The sequence below is a fragment of the Lissotriton helveticus genome, chromosome 10 (genome assembly GCF_964261635.1).
Source record: "Lissotriton helveticus chromosome 10, aLisHel1.1, whole genome shotgun sequence".
Classification (NCBI taxonomy): domain Eukaryota; kingdom Metazoa; phylum Chordata; class Amphibia; order Caudata; family Salamandridae; genus Lissotriton; species Lissotriton helveticus.
Window position 1 is genome coordinate 720,912,365 of NC_136071.1, and position 22,713 is coordinate 720,935,077.

Consider the following 22,713-nt stretch of genomic DNA (forward strand, 5'->3'; position numbering starts at 1 on the left):
CAATTATAAAAATTCATGTGCATAACAAAATCATACTCTCTTTCAACCTATTACACCATTCATTCTTCTCAAACATACAAACTCTCATACTGTGCAAATGTAAAAATAAAAAACAACCACATCTGAGACAAGACCTATTACAAAAACATAATCAATTCTATATCGATCTCATCAAACAACAAGGCATCACTCCATTGTTTTGTTTTGTAGATAATCAATTATCTTGGTATTATCCTTGGATGGAATTCTCAGATGCTTGTCAATGACTACGAGAGGGCCAGTGTTTGCCCTTTTACCAAGACAACATCGTTTATGTATAATTCATGTTATCAGAAGGTCCGTTTTTAATTCAGGCATCAGAAATATGTTTCCGTAATTTGGTTGACATGCCTATATGTGGAAAATAGTTGTTTCATGAGGACCACTAAGACTGCCAGGTAACCCTAATATGAAAGTCTATCAGAAATTGAAAATCTACAAATATTCCCCTATTTTATTTTAAGGGCTGTGTTAGGAAGTGAATCGCTGTGTCTTTAGAAAATAACTTTTAAAGACGTCTGTAAGGAACTTCTCTCCGATTATGGTAACTATCACCAGATAGAAGAGCACATCAAAGTTCCAAAACGTGTGGATCCAAAAAAGCGTAAAACAAACTGGGGGAACCACATTCAGAAGGAATTCATACATGTCTCTTTTTAAATGTCCCATTGAAACATAAAAAAAGACTTGACCTACTCTTAGAAAAATAGTGTTGACCGAGGTTCTTCTGTAAAAATCAATCTGCCCTCCTACAGCTCTAGCCAGATACCCTCTGTGACTTTGCCCCCTACCCCATCGAGCATTTAAAGCTTTGCAAAAGTTTAACATTTTCAGTTAGAATGTTTGACCAAGTGAAGCCAGCATTTTCGGCTCAACTATATGCACCAGTGGCTCAATCTACATCTAGCTTTTCATACCAGGTATTCACATCTGATGAGGATTCCTGCAACACCTATCCCATTGAAAAATTAAAACTGTGTATATGTCCAAACATGAAGGAATAGGGAACTTCAGGCCACCCATGTTCACTTCCAGGCTGACATGATTTGACCTTGTCCCTCACAAAGCTTTTCAGACTGCTGTTTAGCCTTCATTGAGGATGCTCATAATGCAAGCCTGACCTCTGGATCCTTGTTTGGAAGCAGCCTTCAAGTTAGTCCAGCTGGACCTTTTTTGCTTTATTATTGTATAAAAGAATAAATTGGGATCCTTCACCAAGGCAAACCCGAAATTTGTATCCAACAATTGATATTTGTGGGTAGGTTACAGGCTTTCTTAGTTTCCAGTCAACCCACTGCTGTTACTTGCCTTCACCCATAACTGTTGAAGCACAGATTAATTTTTGTGACATTTTTGCAGTATTTTTCTTACATTTTTGTTCTTATTCTTCAACTTATTGTGAGCACTTAAATTATTTCTTTATGTGTAATGTTGGTCTCCTGGTTTGCTAACCATAGCACCTCACACCATTGGTCGGAGTCGTTCCCTTCCACTCATGCCAATCTCCTCAGTTGAATCAATGTTACCCTTTTAGAAATGTGGTACATTTGTTAACCCTACTGCTTGAGAGCATCAACCTCAGTCACAACGTATACTAAGCCTCTGGCCTATCTCTCCCTCACAGCTTAAAACCTCAATCCATACAGTGCTTATATTCATATCTTCCATCTGGCATGTTATGGAGCTTCACGAATCTCATGGATGAGATGGTGTCCCAGTCTCATGAAACAACGAAAAAACAATTTACAGTTGGATTTAAAACGATATTTATCATTTTTGATGATCAGCTAATGTACAAACGTGGACAGCGACTGCTTTTCCCTAATTAAGCACTACGGTCATCATCCAACATGCTGTACTACCCTTCAACATTTGTGTGCCTCTTCAGTGCCAACATACCTGTTGAAATTGGCACAGAAACAGGGTCAGACCTTTCTGATAGAGTTGCACTTTATTTGCTGTGTTTGTACAGCCCTTTTGCTACGTGTTAACTGTTTTAAGCGCCTGCATTGGGAAGCTGTGAGCCACGTTCTAAGAACCCTGAATGTGAAATGATACATCTTGTGGAGCGATCACTTTTTCCAGGTGACCACCAATAAGCATGTAGTTGTTAGGTTACCTTTGCTGCATTCAATGCAGGAGTGCACATCTGTGAGGACCAACGTACTCCTGTGTGGAAGTAGTCACAGTTGTAAAATGTATGGGCAGTGTGGTGATTCAGCAATGCACATTTGACCCTGCTTGTTATCTTAAGAGAAAAATTGCAAAAGTAACTCCTAGGTTGCTGAATGTCAAATCCAACCACAACAAGAAGGGCAAGCTGTATTCTGAGATGGATGAGTAAGACCATAACCCACCATTGATTTTTTTAGGTGTCCAGAAATTCTTATGGTGTGCTCAGCGTCTGAGTACATATAGTAGCCAATGTCTAAACTGTTGTGAAAGTGCGTGGACAGCCCTATTTAATAAAGTGAGTCGGTATCAACATGGAATGTAGGGACACAGTGCATGAAACACTGGCAGATTCCTGCAGGAATGAGCAAAGTTTTAGCTGATGGGTGTGATGTAAAGGAAAAGGTTTGAACCTCAGTCACAGATCACTTGTGGTCTGGTGTGCCTGACTTTGCAGAAAGATATTTGAAGGACTAATCACTGGCAACAGCATGGATTCCTGGCATATGATTAGTTCTTTGATTTAATTCTAAATACGTGGCATATGCAAAGGGCTGACATGTCCCAAAACAATATATTATCAAGCTAAATCTGTTCTGTAAACAGTCCACATAACCAAATTTCAAAAGGCTTCAAGAAACTAGGGCATTCTGCCTGGAGTTAAAGCTATCGAAACCCTCAGGAGACAGAAGTAAAAGTCTGCCGCCGACTAATCACAGTCATAACTGCATGATAACATATTGTTTTGGGATATCTCAGCCCCTTGTTCATGCTGCTTCTTTGGGATTCAATCCGTGTATTATTGTGAGTAAGTAGTCGACAATGTATTTCAACTTTGACACCTTGTCTTGAAGATGATCCTGTGTGATGTTCAGATATAAGGAGTGCGAAACGTCGAGGGATTAACCACCACAGTTGCTTATAAATGGAGTTACTTGTGATACCTGTCTTCAAAGACAAAGAACACTAATGGACAAATGAGGAGCAGTTGGGTGGTTACACTATTTGTCTCAACATCACTTGTTGCTAATGTTGAAATTTCTTTTGTGGTCATCGAATAACATAGGGCTTGTATTGTCGATCTGACCCTATACGTAAATCATGATATGTGTGAAGTATTGTTAATCAACAAGAAACATGCCTATATAGAAGCATACAATATTATTGTAAAAGACACACAAATGATGGGAGGAATGCAAAACAAATCAAAACACCCTCGGTCAAGCGATCTGGGATAAATCCATTGTTCTTTCGCTCACCATGCCAACCCGGTTTAGACCCAGCCATATGCAAATCAGCCTTGACCCTGTTCCTCGTGCGAACAGTCCAGCCTGAACTGCCAAGCCAGGTCCTCCCTGGACCAGAAACAAGCATCCTAGGACCGGTTTCGGGGTTTCACCCCTCATCAGCCAGGCTAGCATGAATCCAGTGGCACAGTGAGCCCGGGACCCAAATGGAATGGCATGGGAGCAAAAAAATGATGGATTTAGTCCCAGATCTCTGTACTGGGTGAATGTCTGACATTTTTCAGCATTCTGTCCATCAATTGTTATTTTTTTACCAAGTTTCACCCCTCATCAGCCAGGCTAGCATGAATCCAGTGGCACAGTGAGCCCGAGACCCAACTGGAATGGCATGGGAGCAAAACAATGATGGATTTAGGCCCACTTTTCCACTACTAGGGCCCGAAGACACGGATAGACTGTTGGAAGATGTTAAATCTGGCTCTCCCTTAGACGCCTGCCCTCTTAAGATACTTAAACGGTGTTGGGATGTTATTATACAACACCTTTCTGCGGTTCTCAAACGAGCTATCTCTGATGGACAGTTTCCTTTGTCCTGGAAGACGGCAGTGGTAAAGCCGTTGCTAAAGAAGCCCTCCCTCGATCCAATGGAGCTTAAGAATTATCGCCCGATATCACTGCTCCCGGTGCCGGCTAAGATTCTTGAAAGGCATCTTAACTCTTGCCTCTCTTCCTATCTGAGTGGCCACGGATTGCTTGATGATTCTCAAAATGGCTTGAGAGCCCTGCTTAGTACTGAAACAGCCTCACGGTGGTCTTTAATAATATCCGTAGGCAGGTGGATGCAGGCCATACTACGTTGCTTATCCTTCTTGACCTCACAGCAGCCTTCGATACCCTCTCCCCTGTGAGGCTAGTAGAGCGCCTTAGGGAGATAGGGATGGGGGGCTGTGCTCTGGAGCTTCTTGCCTCCTTTCTTAATGATCGGACTCAGATGGTGAACCTTGGGCCTTTTTTCTCTGCTCCCAAGACTATGGTGTGTGGTGTGCTACGCTTTTCAATATTTATGTGGCCCCGCTCGCCAAAGTCGTGAGATCATTTGGCCTGGAGGTTCTATCCTATGCAGATGATACGCAAATTATGGATCAACTACTCATGACACCATAGATGCGTCTTCCAACTTTAGGCTTGGTATGGAAGCAGTTGCATTTTGGATGAGCTCCAACTTCCTGAAATTAAATGGGGAGAAGACCGAAGTGCTGATTTTTGGCGGCAGTGTTGATATCTGGTCCAGCGAATGGTGGCCTGATTCGCTCGGTGCTTGTCCCTGCCCTGTCCCATTTGGAAAAAATCTTGGCATTCTAGTGGACAACTCTCTCACCATGAGTCTGCAGGTGAGCAGGACAGTTTCCACCTGTTTCGGGATCATTAGAATGTTAAAGAAAATGTCACCTTATCTCTCACTGGATTCCCGTAAACAGGCTGTGGCCGCACTTGTGACATCCAGATTGGATTACTGTAATGCCCTTTATTTGGGCATTAACAGAGGTCTGATTCAGCGGCTGCAACTGGTTCAGAACGCAAGAGCCAGGTTTGTGATGAACCTACCTAAGTTTCAGTCCATCTCCCCTTCTCTTGTGAGGCTGCATTGGCTTCCTATTGACCACAGTATTCGTTTTAAAATTTATGTTTAGTTCATAAGGCTCTTTTTGGGTCTGGCCCAGAAGGAATAAAAACCCTTTTACATTGCTATACTCCTCCGAGGAAGCTTAGGTCGACGTATAAAAACCTACTTATAGTGCCATGGTTCCATAAGGTCAGATGGGGAGGTTGAGCATTTTCTTCAGCTGCTTCCAAACTCTGGAACTCCCTTCCTCATGATCTGACAGGCCTCTCTTCTCATTTACTATTTCGTAAGGCCTTGAAGACTTGGCTCTTCACTCAGTCTGCAGCTTAATTCTCTCCGCCTTCCTCACGTACTGTCTGCTTTAGCGCCTTGATGCCCTTGGGCTAAGTTCACACTCTATAAGACCCAATTTCGTTCATTCATTCATCTCTGTACTGGGTGACATTTTTCAGCATTCTGTCCATCAATTGTTATCTTTTACCGAGTTTTATATAGTACGAACTTGACCCAAAGGTATCGGGTATCAGAGCTCTTTACATAGTACCAGTTGTGTTACATGAAGACATTCATTTTTGTTAGGCACGGGGAGATTAAGTGATTTGCCCAGAATCAGAGGATGTTCAGCATCATTGCCGAGACTCAAACCTGGTTCCCCAGATTCGAGGTCGACCGCCCTAGCCGTTAGGCCAACTCGTCTTACCAATTGTTCTTTTTGCGTTAGTCAGCTGAGTGGGACGGGTATGCCCAGGCGTGGGTCCTATGCTCTCCATGCCACTGGAGTCAACCTAGCCTGGCTGATGAGGGGTGTTACTCCAAAACCGGTCCCAGGATGCTTGTTTCCGGTCCAGGAGGACCTGGCCTGGCAGTTCGGGCTGGACTGTTCCCATGGGGAGCAGGGTCAAGACTGATTTGCATATGGCTAGTTTTGAACTGGAATGGCATTGGGAGCAAGCAACGATGGATTTAGGCCCAGATCTTTATACTGGGATGAATATCTGACATTGTTCAGCATTCTGTCCATCAATTGTTCTTTTTACGTTTGACAATATTATTGTGACATCTATACATTCATTATGTATTCATTTATTTTCATTGTATTCGTTTGTATGTGAATCCTTGTCTAGTGTAATCAAATCTAAGAGAAAAGTTTTTCCTCATTTGGGGGCAATTTGTACTGACTGATCATGAATGGGCCATACATTTCACATTACTGTGCAAAACCCTGTTTGCACAGGGTCTGGAATTACCAGCAGTGTGGTCATTGCCGCATCCCTGCAATTTTTTCTTTCAGATTTAGTTGGTCCATCCTGCTGAAATTTTGTGTGAGAAAAATGGGCATAAAATGCTGATACAGGGGAAATTTGGTGCAGTAAGCAAAACATTAAACATGTTATTCCTCATTAACTAAGAGAAAACTCAATATAGGAGTTTTAGACACCAAATAAAGACATCGGCCCTCAGTGTCAGTATTTACAGTATGTGTAGTAGTAAATACCTCCCCCTCATCTGGCGCACTCATTATCGATGCCAAATTGGCGAGTGAGTCTCCAGGCTCCAGTTTGGAGTGGATGGTAGAAGGTCCACAGCGGGTGTGTATTACAGTGTTGGGTGTTGACCCTTAAAGGTCTTGGTGAGCTGATCAGCGACGTCATTATTGATCCAGGTGGGGGCGGGGTTATGTATACTTATAACATTCAGAACAAGATAAAAAGGTAGGATAAACCCATGAAAAAGAAAATAGGTTGTGTGAGCTTGAGAATGTGAACTACATCCCCATGAAGACATTGCTCATTAGTAGAGTGAACTATATTTATTAACACCCCTGCACATATCTGTATAGTGTTGTACACCATAGATTTGTGCAAGCATTCTTTTCTAGACACATTTAAGACAGAAAAGTGTGTGCGTCAAGGGTAAACACTGCATGATTTATCATCTTATAAATATTCAACAGTCAAACGCGTGCCCTGCTGTTGCATGCTCATTAGCTAACAGGGGCAGGAATGCCAGAGGCTGAGGCGTGCCTGGCACAGACGGCCACTGCTTCTCCAAAGGCAATGGCCAAGTATAAAGAGAACAGGTCTCAGATGGTTAAATCTCATACTACAATACTACACTGCAAAGAGAAATGTCATTTTTAATTTCTTTTTTAAAACATTTTGCAGTTCCATATAGCGCAAACTCAACCTGAAAGTATTGGAGCACTTTATTGGGCACCAGTTATACTACACATGGACACATTCGTTTTTTGTATGCACGTCAGATTCAGTGCTCTGCCCAGAATCACATGTGCACAAGAGCAACTCAGCATGTTAGCAATGCTTGGACTGACATCCAAGTGTTCTGTGCATATTACTTATGTCACTCAAAGCTAGTGTGTCATGTATAGGTGGGTGTAAGAACAGGCCCACCATGCTTCAGGCAGGCATCAAGATTAGCTTGTAATCCCTCCTTGACATGGTCTGCCATATTTTTGCAGAAATGTACAAGTGGGCTAGTTTACAATCCCAATGCTTGTCGGAGAAGGCTCACGCGGGTGCGAGGGAGTGACTATTGAGTAGGAGGCCAACTGACACAAATAGCAGAAGCAAAAGAACAAGCTTAATTTGTGGGTGGTGGTATACAACTTGAGCAACTCTTAGCATCACAGAGAACTGTATACAGAATACTGAACAAACTACCGATGGTGTGCTTAAAAGGGAGGGGCAGCTGAAAGAGTGGGTTCCCTTAATTTCTAGGTACTCCATTGTTTAACGTGGGGTGGTACAATAATGTTTATGGTGGTATAAACATATGTGCTTTGCAACTCCTTCAAAGAACGTGCGTGTGTTCTGGGTTACAGAGAGACTGTCAATCAAGGATGAGGCCTACCTAACGTCAGTACTGGCACAGCTACAGTCTGACAAGCAATGTTCATTAATAGCATTTAAGTAGTCTAGTATCAGTTAGATTTTCAGCTAGGCTGGCTCATTGGGTTCCAAAGCTTAGCATTCCCCCATGTGTAGTCTTGATGCTATAAAGGGACAAGTTTAACTACATGCACCAGAATGCAAAGTAATGTTAGGTAAAAAAAAAAAGTAGCCGACCGAACATCCGACAGCTGATATGAGGTAGTTTGACAACTTTGCTCACTGTGATGGTGATGTTAGAAGCTATATCTCATTAATCCCACAGTTATTCGACTGACCTTTGCATTAATTATTAATCCATTGAATGGAACCATGCTACAAAATGGTCTCAGCATATGAATATTCTATCAAGGATTGGGATTAAACAGCAAGATGTGGAAATAGATAAATGCATTCTTCTGTATGCTAGTAAAGTTTGAACTCTTGTTCATAACCAAGATCTTGTCAAACCCTAGTGAGAAAGATGTGTCTACTAGTTTGTAAACAGGTAGTTAAGCTCCCCAGAAATACCCCTAATAACGCATGAGGAACTTGGGTAAAAAACACTCCTAATTCCTGTGTGTCAACATTCAGATTAGTACAGCAAGACTATCACTTTCAAACCAAAACACACAGCGGGAGGGCAAACACCCATGAAATGTACCTCTGTTACTGAACAATAAACTGAACCGCTTTATATGAACTGTAGGAAAGTAAACAATGGCACAACCCATAGAGCAGGTACTACAACCTTACAGCCTACTTAATGGGTGAGGGACCCACTGAGGAAGGTGGGGAGAGCCAAGCACAAGACCCATTACAGGAACACCCCCATCGCTCCCGCTCCCACCAATTTTAAAGGTGCTTGGACTGACATCCATGTGTTCTGCGCATATTACCTATGTCACTCAACCTTAGTGTGTTATGTAAAGGTGGGTATAAGAACAGGCGTACAGTGTTACACACATATCGGCACTCAATCTACTCCAGGAAGAATATCCTACTGAAAGCATGCTCGGCAGAACAAGCTTTTAGGTCTCTGTCTTAGTTCTTATTGCTGCATCTTGCCCTTCTGCTCGATTCCGGATGGTCTGATTCCAGCACGGGGACACACCGTTGGTGTAATCAGGTGCTCTATAACTGGCATTACATTCATTCATTCTTCAGTTTATTGCTTATGTTACTCAAAGCTGCAGTGTTATGCACGGGTGAGTGTAAGAACTGGCATACCATGCTTCGAGACAGCCACCAGGATTAGCCTGCGGCTTTGGCCAATAACTCACTCGGGTTCAGGGGCTTTAACAACAGATATAGCCCTCGGCTATAAAGCCATACATAGGCAAGTGGTGACAAACACATGGGGAACGCCCATGGGCTGAAGACTGATACATGCAGACACAGGCAGACCTGGAAACCGAAGAGACATGATAAATATATAACATGTTAAAGATTAAATCCACTCTCTTTCCAACTGCTCCGAATATGAAGCAACAAGAAGGCCCTAGAACGTGTTCAATAAATAGTATGTGTAAAGAGCACTTGGCAATATTATTTTATTCAACCATTCAACAAGCTTTGACAATCCGAGTTTGTATAATCATACCAATAAAGTGTTACAGTCTTGTGTACTGCTCACTGAAATATCGTCGCTGGTGTTGTGTTTTTATGCGCTGGGAATTATGTTTATTCGTTTTCTGCATGTGCACTCCATGGAAGACTAAGCTCGCACCCAGGACACCTCAAAGAACTGCCAATGGGGTAGTTATCGCATGTCAAAGAAGGGTAGATAGATACTTCAACTATGGGAGCGGGAGGATGACAATGTACAAAGAAAGGAGGCATGTTTTGTTTAGATAAGACCACCATTGTTCTCGTGCTATACAATGCCTATGGATACCGGAAAGAAGCTGGCGGCGATAGTGACAGCTAGTGGTCCATGCCAGAAGCTTCACCTGCATGCTTATCAGAATGCAGAAGTAGATACCGGAAAAGGGCAGCAAATACCGGAAGCTGGTGATGGATACCCGAAGATTTACCTAGACACCGGAATCTGGCAACCAATGGATGCCGGAACCTAGAGGTAAACGCTGGAAATGTACCGGACTACAGGAGTAGCTTCTGATAGCTCAGGTCACAACATCCCACAAGATTGATACAGAAGGGTTTTAGTAAAAAGTGTGATTCTTTAGCTGATATGAATGTTTTTTTACAAGTTTGCCACTCGATTGAATTAAAAAGTGTACTCGAACTGACGTAAAAAAATACTAGCTGCCGCCTGGAAGCCTTGAGCATTTCGAAGGCACATAACACGTATGCATTGGAGGCTGTTAGACAACTTTAGAGATGTCTGCCTTCAACACACGTTTTGTTTTTCTTTTTGGGGGGTGGGGCTGACATATGACGTTTTGCTTGTAAATGCTAAATTGAAAATGTGGTGTCCTAAGAGAACATGTGCACGCCCCCACTTTAAGCATGCATTTTAATTCTGGCTCAGCTTGTCTATGAAAATGTGATGGTGAGCTTTGTCGGGTTTGTTGAAATTTTTCGAGAGTGGACATTTTGTGTTGGAAAATAAACCTGAAAATAAATACGCATTCAGCAAATATAATAGCCAGGGCATCATTCCACTGTAAAATTGGACAATTTGAAGATTGCAGAGTTGGGAATCTTTGAACTGACTCACCATGAGGTTTTTCTCAATTTCGACAAAATAGATAACACTGAGCCGGGCGGTAATTGCACGTATTATTCAAGCGCTGAGTGACTATTCGGTATTTGATGTGCACTATATATAAAACATCAAGCACCTGATTCTTAGGCACTCTGCGCATTAATTTTCAGGTGAGTGCACATCACTAATCTCGTGGGGGGGGTTCTTCTACTTTCCAGTTGCCTACTCTGTGTCATGATGTATGGAATTATAATTACAACCAAAAATGTACTAAGAGATAAAGAAAACTCCCAAATCTGAAACAATCCATGCGAATGTTATATTTCCATATGCGTTAAAATACGTTTCGTAATCCCAACCAGCACTTCGCCTTAGTTAGCAATGCATGCCGCCCTTTGACAATGGGGTCGCCGTTATGATGGGTTCAGTGTGATAGCGGTTTGCATATAATCTGTTTGTTAACGAGGCGTTGAAAGGGCGCCGTCTTGAAAGGCAGGGGGCGCGTGTTAGGTGTGCACCGACCCTCGAAGTGAAAAAAATACAGGAGGTCGCAGTTAGGCCTCAGTTCTCGGAGCCATTTCCGGGGACGCTGGTCCCCGCGCACTGCACGCACGCGCCGCTGGCTCGCGGTGCGTTTAAGGCACCAGGGAGACGCCATTAAAAGCCGGCTTATAAATGACGGGGGGTGCTGGGAGCGGGCGCGTGCTGCTCCGTTTCCTAGGATACCTGCTAAATAGGGCTGGGTTTATAAAAGCATCATTGCTCTCAGCTCAGTGCACAGTCCCGAGGAGGGAGCGGGCGCAGCCACAGGTGACGGACTCTGAGCCGGGACCGAAGCAGGCCCGGGCGGGTGGCGGCTGAACCCGTATTCGACAGGAAGGGCTGGCCTGGCTTTAGGGCGCACTTAAGAGTTTACCGTTTTTGGATGTAGGGATATGGCTCGCTGAGGTGAAGCTGCCCCAAGCTCGCTAAAACGTATTTCAACCATCAATACTTTTTGGGAAGGGAACTATGACTGGAAAACACGCCGGCTCTATTATTTCCACTCCATTTAGTTTGGTTCATTTCTTCCTTCTATTTATTTTTAATTTTTTCCTAAATGTTCCTTTTTTTTTTACTTTCTTTTTCTCTTCCGCCCGTTCTGTTTCCCTCATCATTGTCCTTCCCATCTTTCCTTATATTATTATTTTCCTCGGTCCTTATTATGACAGTTTTCTTTATTTTTGTTTTGGTATTTTTCCGTGGGTCTTTTATTCCATTCTTTATTGTTTGTATATTTGCCTATTGTATTTCTTTCTTTCATTGTGTCTTTTCCTTCTGCTCTTCCTGTTGTAGCTCTCTTCCCATCCCACAACATACATACAAGTATACCATTTTTATTTTTTGTGTTTCTTACTTTAGCTTTTTATGCATTCGTACTTTTTTATTAATTTCTTTATCTTTGGTGGTCATATTTCCTCTACAAAGTTCCAGAAGAAAATATACACACAGAAAACAAGTACAGTAGTTTAAAAAAAATTGTTTCATGTTCAACAATTACGCTTTAAAAATATCTGTAATGTATATCGATATCTAAATAATTTTGTCCTCAAAACTATGTAAATTCTACGTTGATAGTCTCAATATCATATTTTTCTTTCTGCCCTATTTCATCGTGTCTTTCTTCATAATGCCCGTTGGTTGGTTTATTTTTACATGTTATTTTCTTAGAATATTTCTCTGGTCAAATGTGTATATTGCATGCAGTCTTTGTTTCAGGGGCATACGCTTCAGGGTCAGAACTGCGTCACTCCATGTCACTGGCGCATTTCTGGAAATCCGAATTACATTCTTGGATGCCAGTGGCACTGCTTTGGGTATTAGTACTACGTCATTGCATGACAGCGGTACATCTCTAGAAACCCCTGCTACGCCATTGGACGCTGGCGGGAAAGCTCTGTATTTCAGGTCTACATCGCCGGAAGTCCGTGTTACAGCTCGGTATCCGTCATTGGATGCCAGTGAGTGGTACCGCTCTGGATATCTGCAGCACGTCCCAGGATGTCGGTGGCACAGCTCTAGATCCCCGTGCTACAGACGGGATGTCAGTGGTATATAGCCTAGGTGAAGGTATCCGGAAGTCAGAGGTACCCATCTTTGGTTATCCGCGCTAGATCCGCGGATTCCAGAGGTACAGCCCTGCACTAAATCCTTGGATAGAGTAGTACGTCCACCGTTTGCAAAAAAGAAGTACACACCCCAACACCAGTGGCACCCCCCCCCCCCCCCCCTCCCATTTCCTTGGTCCCATGTGCGCACCGTCTCCCCAGCTATAAAGACAGCCCGCTAATGGTCGTGGGTGGGGGAGTGGGATCTGGGGGCCGCAGTTAGTGGCTGGATTTACCGAAGTCACCGGTGCCTCGGTGGTTTTCAAGAGGTCACCCTACCCCACGCCCCCAAGGACTGGCTCAGCATGGCGAAAGAAACCGACCAGGAGCTTAGTGGCCAAATGCCAGCCCGGGAGACAAAAAAGCCGAGGGGGCTGAGCCTGCTTTGGGTACAGGAGGCTGATCCTGCCCTGCAAACACGATCAAAGGCCCGCATAGGCCAAAGCGACGATTCCACTGAGACCAGGGCTGCAAAAGTCCCCGGCATTACTCATGAGCGAGACAAATGGTGCTTCTTTGAAACAGAGCGCTTCGCAAAAAACCTGCACCTGGCCACCACTGAGCAATGGTTTGTTTTTATGGGCAGACTAAATAAATCGAAAAGGCGCCAAAACAAAGCAGTGTAACCTTTAGGGCCCGTTTTCTCTCTATCGCACACGCAGGCTCGGTGTTCACAGAAGTGCCGGACTGAAGCTGCGCTTGGTCTTATTAGGAGTGATAGGCCTCTCTGTTTGCAAGTGGGTGGCGTGAGAAACATACAATCTGGGTTACCAGTTGCTGCTCGGAAACGCAGCCCCGCGCAACAAGCACCCACATACGTTTACATTAAACGTACTTCAAGACAGTGCTTAGTTTGTGCCGGTGGTTGCGTGGGCCCCGACACTCGTTTCTTGAGCGACCGGTGCTTAATTTTCATCCTAAATGAAAAAGGAAGAGAAAAATAAAATGGGAAAGGGGAGGATTAGACAGAACACGCACGAGCGAGATAAAGAGACCGGAAGTGCATGACGGTGTAAGAAAGAAGCATGCTTGGCACAGACTCAAGACCAAGCAGCCTTGGTATTCAGCAACCTCAGCATCAGGCAGTCTACGAAAAAGGTATTTTTTTTTAACTCAATAAGTACAACGTTAGACCTCAGATAAGCCACGCATGACTGAGAAAAAGAAAGTCACACAAATGCGACATCGAAACGTGACAGAATATGAAGCTGCGCTCCGGGTTCTTTTCACTCCCCAGAAAGTCTAAAGTTGTTGAACCATGAAGCCGTTTGATGTGAAAAGAAGATCCTGTGAATGGCTGAGATAGTCCCCGCCAGCGCTCCTTAGTCCGCACCCTATTGTGCGGGCGCACACCCCGCGAGCGCCTCGAATGGCTGCCTCTGCAGAGGGAGTCAATGTCTTCCCGCCAAGAGTGTGAAATGGATTTGGAGAGGCCGCTGGTCAGCGAGGCGGCAGACTCCATACGCCTCTCAGGAAGGGTGTCTTGAGGGACATATGGTGCGCTCACTCTATGAACCTGCCTGCTGGACAATGGCCAGTTCCTGCTCAGTTGGTTTATTGAACGCCTTTCTTCAAGAATGCATCTCACGTTTATGGCGAAAATTATTCCATACCATGACTTTAAGAAGGATGAGCTTTGGGGCCACTGTTCTTTGCGGGGTTCCCCCTGCCCACTCCAAAGATCCTGGCATCTGTTCTGTCAGGCCCTGCTTGCTGCATGCGGCTCTCTGGTAGGAGCACAGCCAACCCTCACTGTTTAGGATGGAGACCCCATGCGTGCAATACAAGCTGATATTATTTTGTCTTTTCTTATTTCTTTTACTGTAGAAATGCTACTCTCTTCGAAATCCTCTCATGGAAACTCTCCTCTGGGTTTTCTTTGGGCCAATTAATTGATCAGGCCAGCCGACCAATGGACGTCGAGGAAAAATCAGCTTAGAACAGCGGGGCTAACCGTCGCACTTCCGATGACGTCATCACTTGTTTCGCAGCGGACTGGCGACAAGCAGGGACACTGATGGAGATCAATGGTCGCTATCAGGGGACTCCCCACTGAGTGGATAAACACAACCAAAACACACTAATATATCACACCTAAAGCTGTGGAAATACAACGTGGGGTTCACGAACAGCAAACACCCCATTTCCGGGAGGTTGTACTAATTAGCATATAAGGAGGATGATGGCACTGTACAGGCTCAGAGGTGCAGTAATGTCTGAGTTATGTTTTCAGTAATTATACAATAACATTGACCCGCAGTTAAAAAAGGCTGAATTGTATATTGGATGTTCTTATTATTATTGTCTGATGTGGACAAATTGCTTTGTGCTTCGGCGAGAAATGGAAGCGCGGAGTTATTTAGTGAGCGGCGGGTTACAGGGATTTTTTTATTAAACAACCAGCGCTCATTATAAAATCAATATCGTCTCAGCCACCCTGCCCCCAGGAGGAATGCCAAAAGGTCATTTCGAGAAATTCAAACAATTTTCATGCTGGAAGGGCACGATTTTAATTACAGATACTATTAATTAGAGCTGTCGCGGAGAAGATGCTGGTGCTGTTAATTATCACAAATGAAGTTCCAAATGAGAGTTTTTGAATGCGGGGCTGTTGTTGTTTCTTAATCAGCCATGATCTCTCGCTAACATTTTCTTCCTGAGTGCGGGAGTGTGCATGAATTTGAGAAGATGCGCCTCCTTAAAGAGACATGCCAGGAATATATTGAGGGAGCGTCTGTGAACTTTAACGATGTGGCATTAGGTGTAACCACAACAACATCCACATTTCAATTCAGCAATAGCAATGTTCACTTTAAACTGCACACAGAAGCATATTAATACATTATATTTTATTTAGTGCTCTATGCCACACTTTTGCCGTTTCTAGGAGCTGTAATTACCAAGCGTTACTTCCCTCTTTCAATTTCCTGCCCTCAGACGGATAGAAAGTAAAGTTTATTAATCATGATTTAGTTAATTAAAACTAGTAGATGATATAAAACTCAGTATCAGCCAATACACAATCAGTTAAAAGAATAAACACATGCTAAAACTATGATCACTTCAGTACATGCCCTGATTAGTTTACATATACACAGGGTAAAGCTCTAGTGCGTGAGATCTTCAATAATTGGCCTTAGTGTTGCTGCCTTTTTCCCCCACTCTCTCCCCACAAACACACACAATTCCCCTTCTAAATTGCCCCGAGCTATCTGAACAATGAAAAGCTCACCGGCCTTGTGCATCACTATGTAAAGGTTTACCCCACCGATCCGCTCTACTTGCTGGGCACATAGATTTTGTTTGGGGAAAAAAATCAAAGTAGTATATTTGATACCCTTCTGCTGTGAAGCACATTACGCCATGTTTTTCAACCATAATATATCATCAGTTTACACCCAAACGCTAATTAAGTACAGTACCACCTTGCAAGGATCGTTTCAGAATAAATGCTTCTACACACAAAAGAAAACAATTTTAAATGCAATTGTTCGAAAGCAGCTACGAAATGATGTATTCCAAAACCGTTTCTAAAAATGTTTAAAGGCAAGAAATATAGAGTGTAAACATACAAATATATATAGACATCTGCCGACATGAACCTTAAAATATTCCAAAATAAAATAGCCAACTGGAAGCTGCCCGCAATAAGGGTAGTGGTTGGGGAGAACATCTCCCGTAAACCACACGAAAAACCCACACTCTGCCAGACAAGACTAACAAAAGTATTCATTTTCCTCATCGCTTAGCAAAGTTGTGCTCCCACAAACCACTTCAAGGGGGACGGGTGAACATATTAAGGACCAGGGCGCCATGCAGGCAGCAGTTCTGTGAAACGTGAAGGGCTCATAGGATGGGAGGCCTCACGGTCTGAATTTGTTCAAATAGGGGCAACTACAGTCCCTCTAATGTACATACGTCATACACCGTGTGCTCTCAGGAGATGTTAAACAAAAGAACAGGCCGGCATGGGTGCATACTTCAGTGAAATATGCAGAACGCCCATAATAGAGGTTCCACAATATGGAGCGGCTAAAGGCAGGCCTCCACCCAGAAAGCGCATTTCAAGGGAGACTCCCGAATATGGAGCTGTTGGCAAACACATACAGCTCCCTGCGCACACTACTCACTTGGGTGTAGACAAATAACGGATTGGGCGGCCAAGCAAGCATCTCCATGAAATGGATGCTTTACAACACGGAGCTGTTTACAAACACCCTGTGCCTCTCACAGACCTCTCCAATGTGGTGTAAACAAAGGAGCTGGCCTCATTGAAATGTGGAGGGCGCACTTAAGGGAGGTTTCTAACATGGAGCTGTTTACAAACACGCAACAGCTCTCTGCACAGCGTGCTCTCCTAGACCACTTCAGCTGGGTGTAAACAAAAGAGCAGGCCTCCACACATGCAGTGAATGCTTCAGGGAGCAGAGCTAAAGAGAGGCTTCCAAATATGGAGCTGTTTGCAAATAAACACAGCTCACCGCACACCCACACACACCGTGTGTTCCCCAAGCCACTTCACTGGGGTGTAAACAAAGGAGCAGGCCTCCACACATGCAGTGAGTGCTTCAAGGAAATGTAGAGGGCACAGCTATAGGGAGGCTTCCAAATATGGAGCTGTTTGCAAGTAAACACAGCTCACCGCACACACAATGTGTGTTCGCCAAGCCACTTCACTTGCGTGTGAACAAAGGGGCAGGCCGCCGTGCGTGCACTGCTTGCATGAAATGTGGGGGGGGGCTACCGTGAAAGGACGCTCAAGAACAAGGAGCTGTTTCGGGATGGATACCTACTAAGCTCCATCAATGTAGTCAGTGCGCCCCGCCCCCCTTTCCTCACAGGCACCAAAGCAGCAGGTTCTCACACACGACGTACTTCCATTATATGTGAGCTCCAATGAAGGTAGGCCTCAGAACACGGAGATGTTTATGGCTGGACTCCTACATCTCCACAAGATGCACATCTTGTTCTCCTACAGATCACTTCAAGGAAGTGTTAACAAATGAAGGAACAGGCCCCCACGCATGCAGTAGTTCCATGAAATGTGGGGCGCTCCCACAAGGAGGATTCATAATATGGCGCGGCCTATAAACACACTGTGTGTGCCCCGGTCCCCTCCCCTAACATTTGGCCTGATGATTTTGAAACATGGATTGCAGCTGTTTTCAAAATAGAGGCTTCGCGTTTTATTGCGAATTATTCCTGAATTTAGGTGAGGGGTGACAGAAGATGTCAATAGGTAAGATGACCCCTCAGGGCAAGCCCCCCACATTTAAGGAGGATGAAAATTGCCCGTTTGGAACAGTTACTCAGGGCCACAGTACTTAAAAAATCAGAGCGTTTGGCAGGGAAAATAAATGTGTTTACAACACTAATCTAGTCGTCTCGGGGTGCTAAAGCTTACACTGCACAAGTGTGTGAGGACAAACAGCTTTCCACCACAGGAGTTGTGGTGGTTGAGTGTAAAGCACTTCATGTAGCTCTAGCCTGGGGCACCTCAAGGCGCTGGGGATGGGAACTTACTCTTTGACTTACAGAGTTGAGTGGACTATGCTAACCCATAATTATGCAAGTTGAGTCAGTACAAAGCAACATTGTCTTCATTTGTGGATAAAAATGTTAGTTTTGTAAATATAATTCTGCTGCAATCAGCATATGGGCCTCAGAAGGATGAAAGGTTCAGTCTGTCAGGCTGGACTCTGACCCTGTGACGAGCTGGTTACATACATATCTCAGCACGTGCTCAAATCAGTTTGTGAAGTGAGCTACATTGATACTGAGGACTCACAGTATTCCTGCCAGCTGTATCAGTAGGACCTAAAGGCCCAAAGTAGGCCAAGTACGCGTGTCAGGTGTTCAGGAAAACACCATGAAAGTGAACTCCACATACATCCATTGTGAATACATTTTAAGTGGACATTACCAAATGCTAAAACAGTCTAGGTTGAACATACCTGCTGTAGGCACCGACAGATAATGCAGTGGACAGAAAAGTCATATAACTGTTTTATCACAATACATGGCACACCTGTGTCAGCTGTATTCAAGGCTTGGACCAACACAGATCAAAACTCAGACCTGGGCTGTATTCAAAGCTTGGACAAACACGGATCAAAACTCAAACCTGGGCTGTATTCAAGGCTTGGACCAACACCGATCAAAACTCAGACCTAGGCTGTAATCAAGGCTTGGACCACCACCGATCAAAACTCAGACCTGGGCTGTATTCAAAGCTTGGACAAACACGGATCAAAACTCAAACCCGGGCTGTATTCAAGGCTTGGACCAACACAGATCAAAAATCAGACCTGGGCTGTATTCAAGGCTTGGACCAACATCGATCAAAACTCAGACCTGGGCTGTATTCAAGGCTTGGACCAACACCCATCAAAACTCAGACCTGGGCTGTATTCAAGGCTTGGACCAACACCAATCAAAACTCAGATCTGGGCTGTATTCAAGGCTTGGACCAACTTCAATCAAAACACAAATCTGGGCTGTATTCAGGGCTTGGACCAACACCGATCAAAACTCAGACCTGGGCTGTTTTCAAGGCTTGGAGAAACACAGATCAAAACTCAAACCCGGGCTGTATTTGAGGCTTGGACCAACACTGATCAAAACTCAGACCTGGGCTGTAATCAAGGTTTGGACCAACACTGATCATAACTCAGACCTGGGCTGTATTCAAGGCGTGGACCAACACAGATCAAAACTCAGACCTGGGCTGTATCCAAGGCTTGGACCAACACAGATCAAAACTCAGACCTGGGGTGTATCCAAGGCTTGGACCAACATAGATCAAAACTCAGATGAGGGCTGTATTCAAGGCTTGGACCAACACAGAACAAAACTCTGACCTGGGCTGTATTCAAGAATTGGACTAACACCAATTAAAAATTGGACCTGGGCTGTATTGAAGACTTGGACCAACACAGATCAAAACTCAGACTTGGGCTGTATTCAAGGCTTGGACCAACACAGATCAAAACTCAGACCTGGGCTGAATTCAAGGCTTGGAGAAATACAGATCAAAATTAAGACCTGGGCTGTATTCAAGGCTTGGAGAAACACAGATCAAAACTCAGACATGGGCTGAATTAAAAGCTTGGACCAACACAGATCAAAACTCAGACCTGGTATGTACTCAAGAATTGGACCAACACCGATCAAAACTTGCTTCCTCGGTTCCAAAGTTAAAAACGTAGTGAGCTTGTCAACAATCTACGTCACACACATGCATATACACTGTCCTGCCATGGCGTGGGAGTTAGGAAGCCCTGGTAATGTTGCTACTTTACCCACACAGCCCCAGTCTCCCCTCTTACCTGGTAGGCGGCGCTGACATCCGCGCTGGCATCTGTGCCCAGGGAGGAAAGCTTCTCCTTGAGCTTGTGATGAGAACGGTGGCGCAGGCAGTAGATGACCCCTGACCCTGTGAGGACGCCTATTATGCAGGCGATGGAGAGCAGCGTGAGGAAGAAGAACTTGGTGGAGTCCTCCTCTGAGTGGCGAGGCAGGAATTGCAGCTTGCTTTTCTGTGGGGACCAAAAGAGAACAGGCTTTTAGAGGGAGATGTGAACAGAACCAGGAAAAGGCTAGATGGGGAGGGAGGTGGAAGAGACAGGCGACGACCCAGCCTCCCATACTGTCTTACCACATGGAATATCGGAACAAAATAGAGGAGCATCACATGGGATTGGTTCAATTTTGTTTTCTGCGCATTACTATGCATTTTAGACCAGTCACATTGGGAAAAATTGGCTTCCAGACAGTAGCATAGCAAGGATGCCATGAGCCCAGGTGCAAGCAATAGATATTGCCCCTTCAACTACTGCTGGTGTATTTCAATTAATTTATTAAATAGTTTGAAACATTTTGTTTCATCATCAAAAAACCCAAGCATATAAACATTATAAATCAAGTACAAGCAATAAATAGCTAATCAAGTTTTAAAATCTAAATTCATGAAATAAAAAGTCGCTTAATTAGTTAAAAGTAGAGTTAAAAAAATGCGAGAAGCACGTGGTTCCATAAAATAGTTGCCACTGTACATCCAATTGCCCTGGCTTATGTACAGAAAGGAGAACAACCACCACCGCTCAGGCAGTTAAAGTCAGCTAAAGACATTTGACCATAATTTCATAGAATGTCGAACATTTTGCATCTGATTAGCCAAACTGTGTGGAGAAATTTGGAAACAGCCACAACCACAATCGAAGAGGGTTCACTTTTGCATACCCTGTATGCCTCTCCTCTAGTGGGTAGGTTCAATATCCTTCACAACAGGCACAGTCCATTTGGAGCTGTTTTTTTGCATTAAGTGGGCAAAAAAACAAAAGATGCTCCTCGCTTTCTCGCACATTTGTACAATAAAAACAATATTCAGATCTCTGGTTCATCTTTCTCCAAATAGCGGTAAAGGCTGCTTTAGGAAGCAAACCATACCTAAATAGGAGAACCAGGAACCGAGCCCGAACAGGGTGGATAAAATCAGGGCACAACTCCTAAAAAAGAGGCGGGGGGACGCTGTCACCGGATGTGACGTCACGACAGGAAGTGACGTCACGAAAGGTGGCTTGCACCATCAGGCTCATTGCCTCCCCGCGCTCACCCCTTAGATGCGATTGCATCTGAGAAGCCAGCGCGTGACCAGCGTGCCGAGTGAGCTCCGATCTAGTCCCAGAGAGGCCAAACAGTAAAGTCCAGCTGTTTGTCAGGGGAGACGGCGTCCAACCGGTAAAAAAAGTGGGGGGAACCCGTCCACCCGCATGGTACCCCGACTCGAGCCCTGGATAAAATACAGGAATTCCTCTGCCTTGCACACTGATTTTAGGAGGAGAAAGGCACTTGTTAAACTCCCTTCTGAGGCTTAGGATGAGTGATCCCGGCATCTACAGGCCTTCTCTTCCATCATCTTTTTAACTAGGGCTGCATCTCCTCTCTTGATGGACTGTGGCTCACTCCAGAATTTACCCAGACCCAACTCACTCCAAGCCTTCCTAAGTGTCCCCAGCCATTTGATTTCGTCCCCCACCATTGGCCGAGATGACATCCTGCACGCCCTCTCTTAAGAGACACAATTCATTAGTGCTGGAGCATTAAAATAGAGTAAGTATCAATGTTTAATGGGCTCTCCGCTAAATATATGCTATTTAAAGCTGGGAACCTTATATGGATACATTCAAATGGTATTACTACGGTGCAGAGGTGGAAATCTATGTAATTACAAAACTACAGCCGAACGCCAGAAACCACTGTAAGTCCTTAGAGTTACAGATTTTAAACAACTTGCCTCACAAGGCCTTTGCAATGGAATTCGATCTAATTGTGATTCTTCATCTCAGGTTCTGGTTACAGACCTTGGTTTAAATATTGTACACATTAAAAAAAACACACTCTACAGAAACCAAGTAAATACAGCCACCAAAAGTAACATGCTAGTGTTCCCACAGAAGACACATGATTCTCTTGAACAACGAGTTTACACCCTATGTGTCTTGATGTCCCTCTATTCAACAATGGTAACAAATAGCATTTTTCCACTAGACACATCAATATATGTGTGTGTGTGTGTGTGTGGTGTGTGCGTGTGTATATATATATATATATATATATATATATATATATATATATATATATATATATATATATATATATATATATATATATATATATATATATATTCTTTAAGGAGTGATTTTTGAAGTTAGTTAGGTCATGCTATAGTACCTACCTGGATTTTGACATCAGGAATACAAGTGTTTGTTAAAATCATGTTGATTGAGTGCCATTTATCTTCACTGTCATGGAACAGGATATACGTGTTTGCAAGCTTTTATTTCACACTTGTGAAATATTTCCCCTTTACGAAAATTACATATTTTCTGTGAAATACTGATAAATGCTCTCTAAGCCTGAAAGC

At 43.9% G+C, this 22,713-nt stretch overlaps 1 protein-coding gene across 1 annotated transcript in view; it reads right to left on the reverse strand.

Annotated features, from left to right (window-relative positions):
* The window catches only part of PTPRN2 (protein tyrosine phosphatase receptor type N2), a 2,458,064-nt gene that overhangs the window by 261,427 nt on the left and 2,173,924 nt on the right, over positions 1–22,713 (reverse strand). Inside the window, exon 13 of the mRNA XM_078663270.1 lies at positions 20,117–20,326. Within this exon, the coding sequence (XP_078519396.1) occupies positions 20,117–20,326 (210 nt within the window). The remainder of the gene's footprint in view (positions 1–20,116; positions 20,327–22,713) is intronic.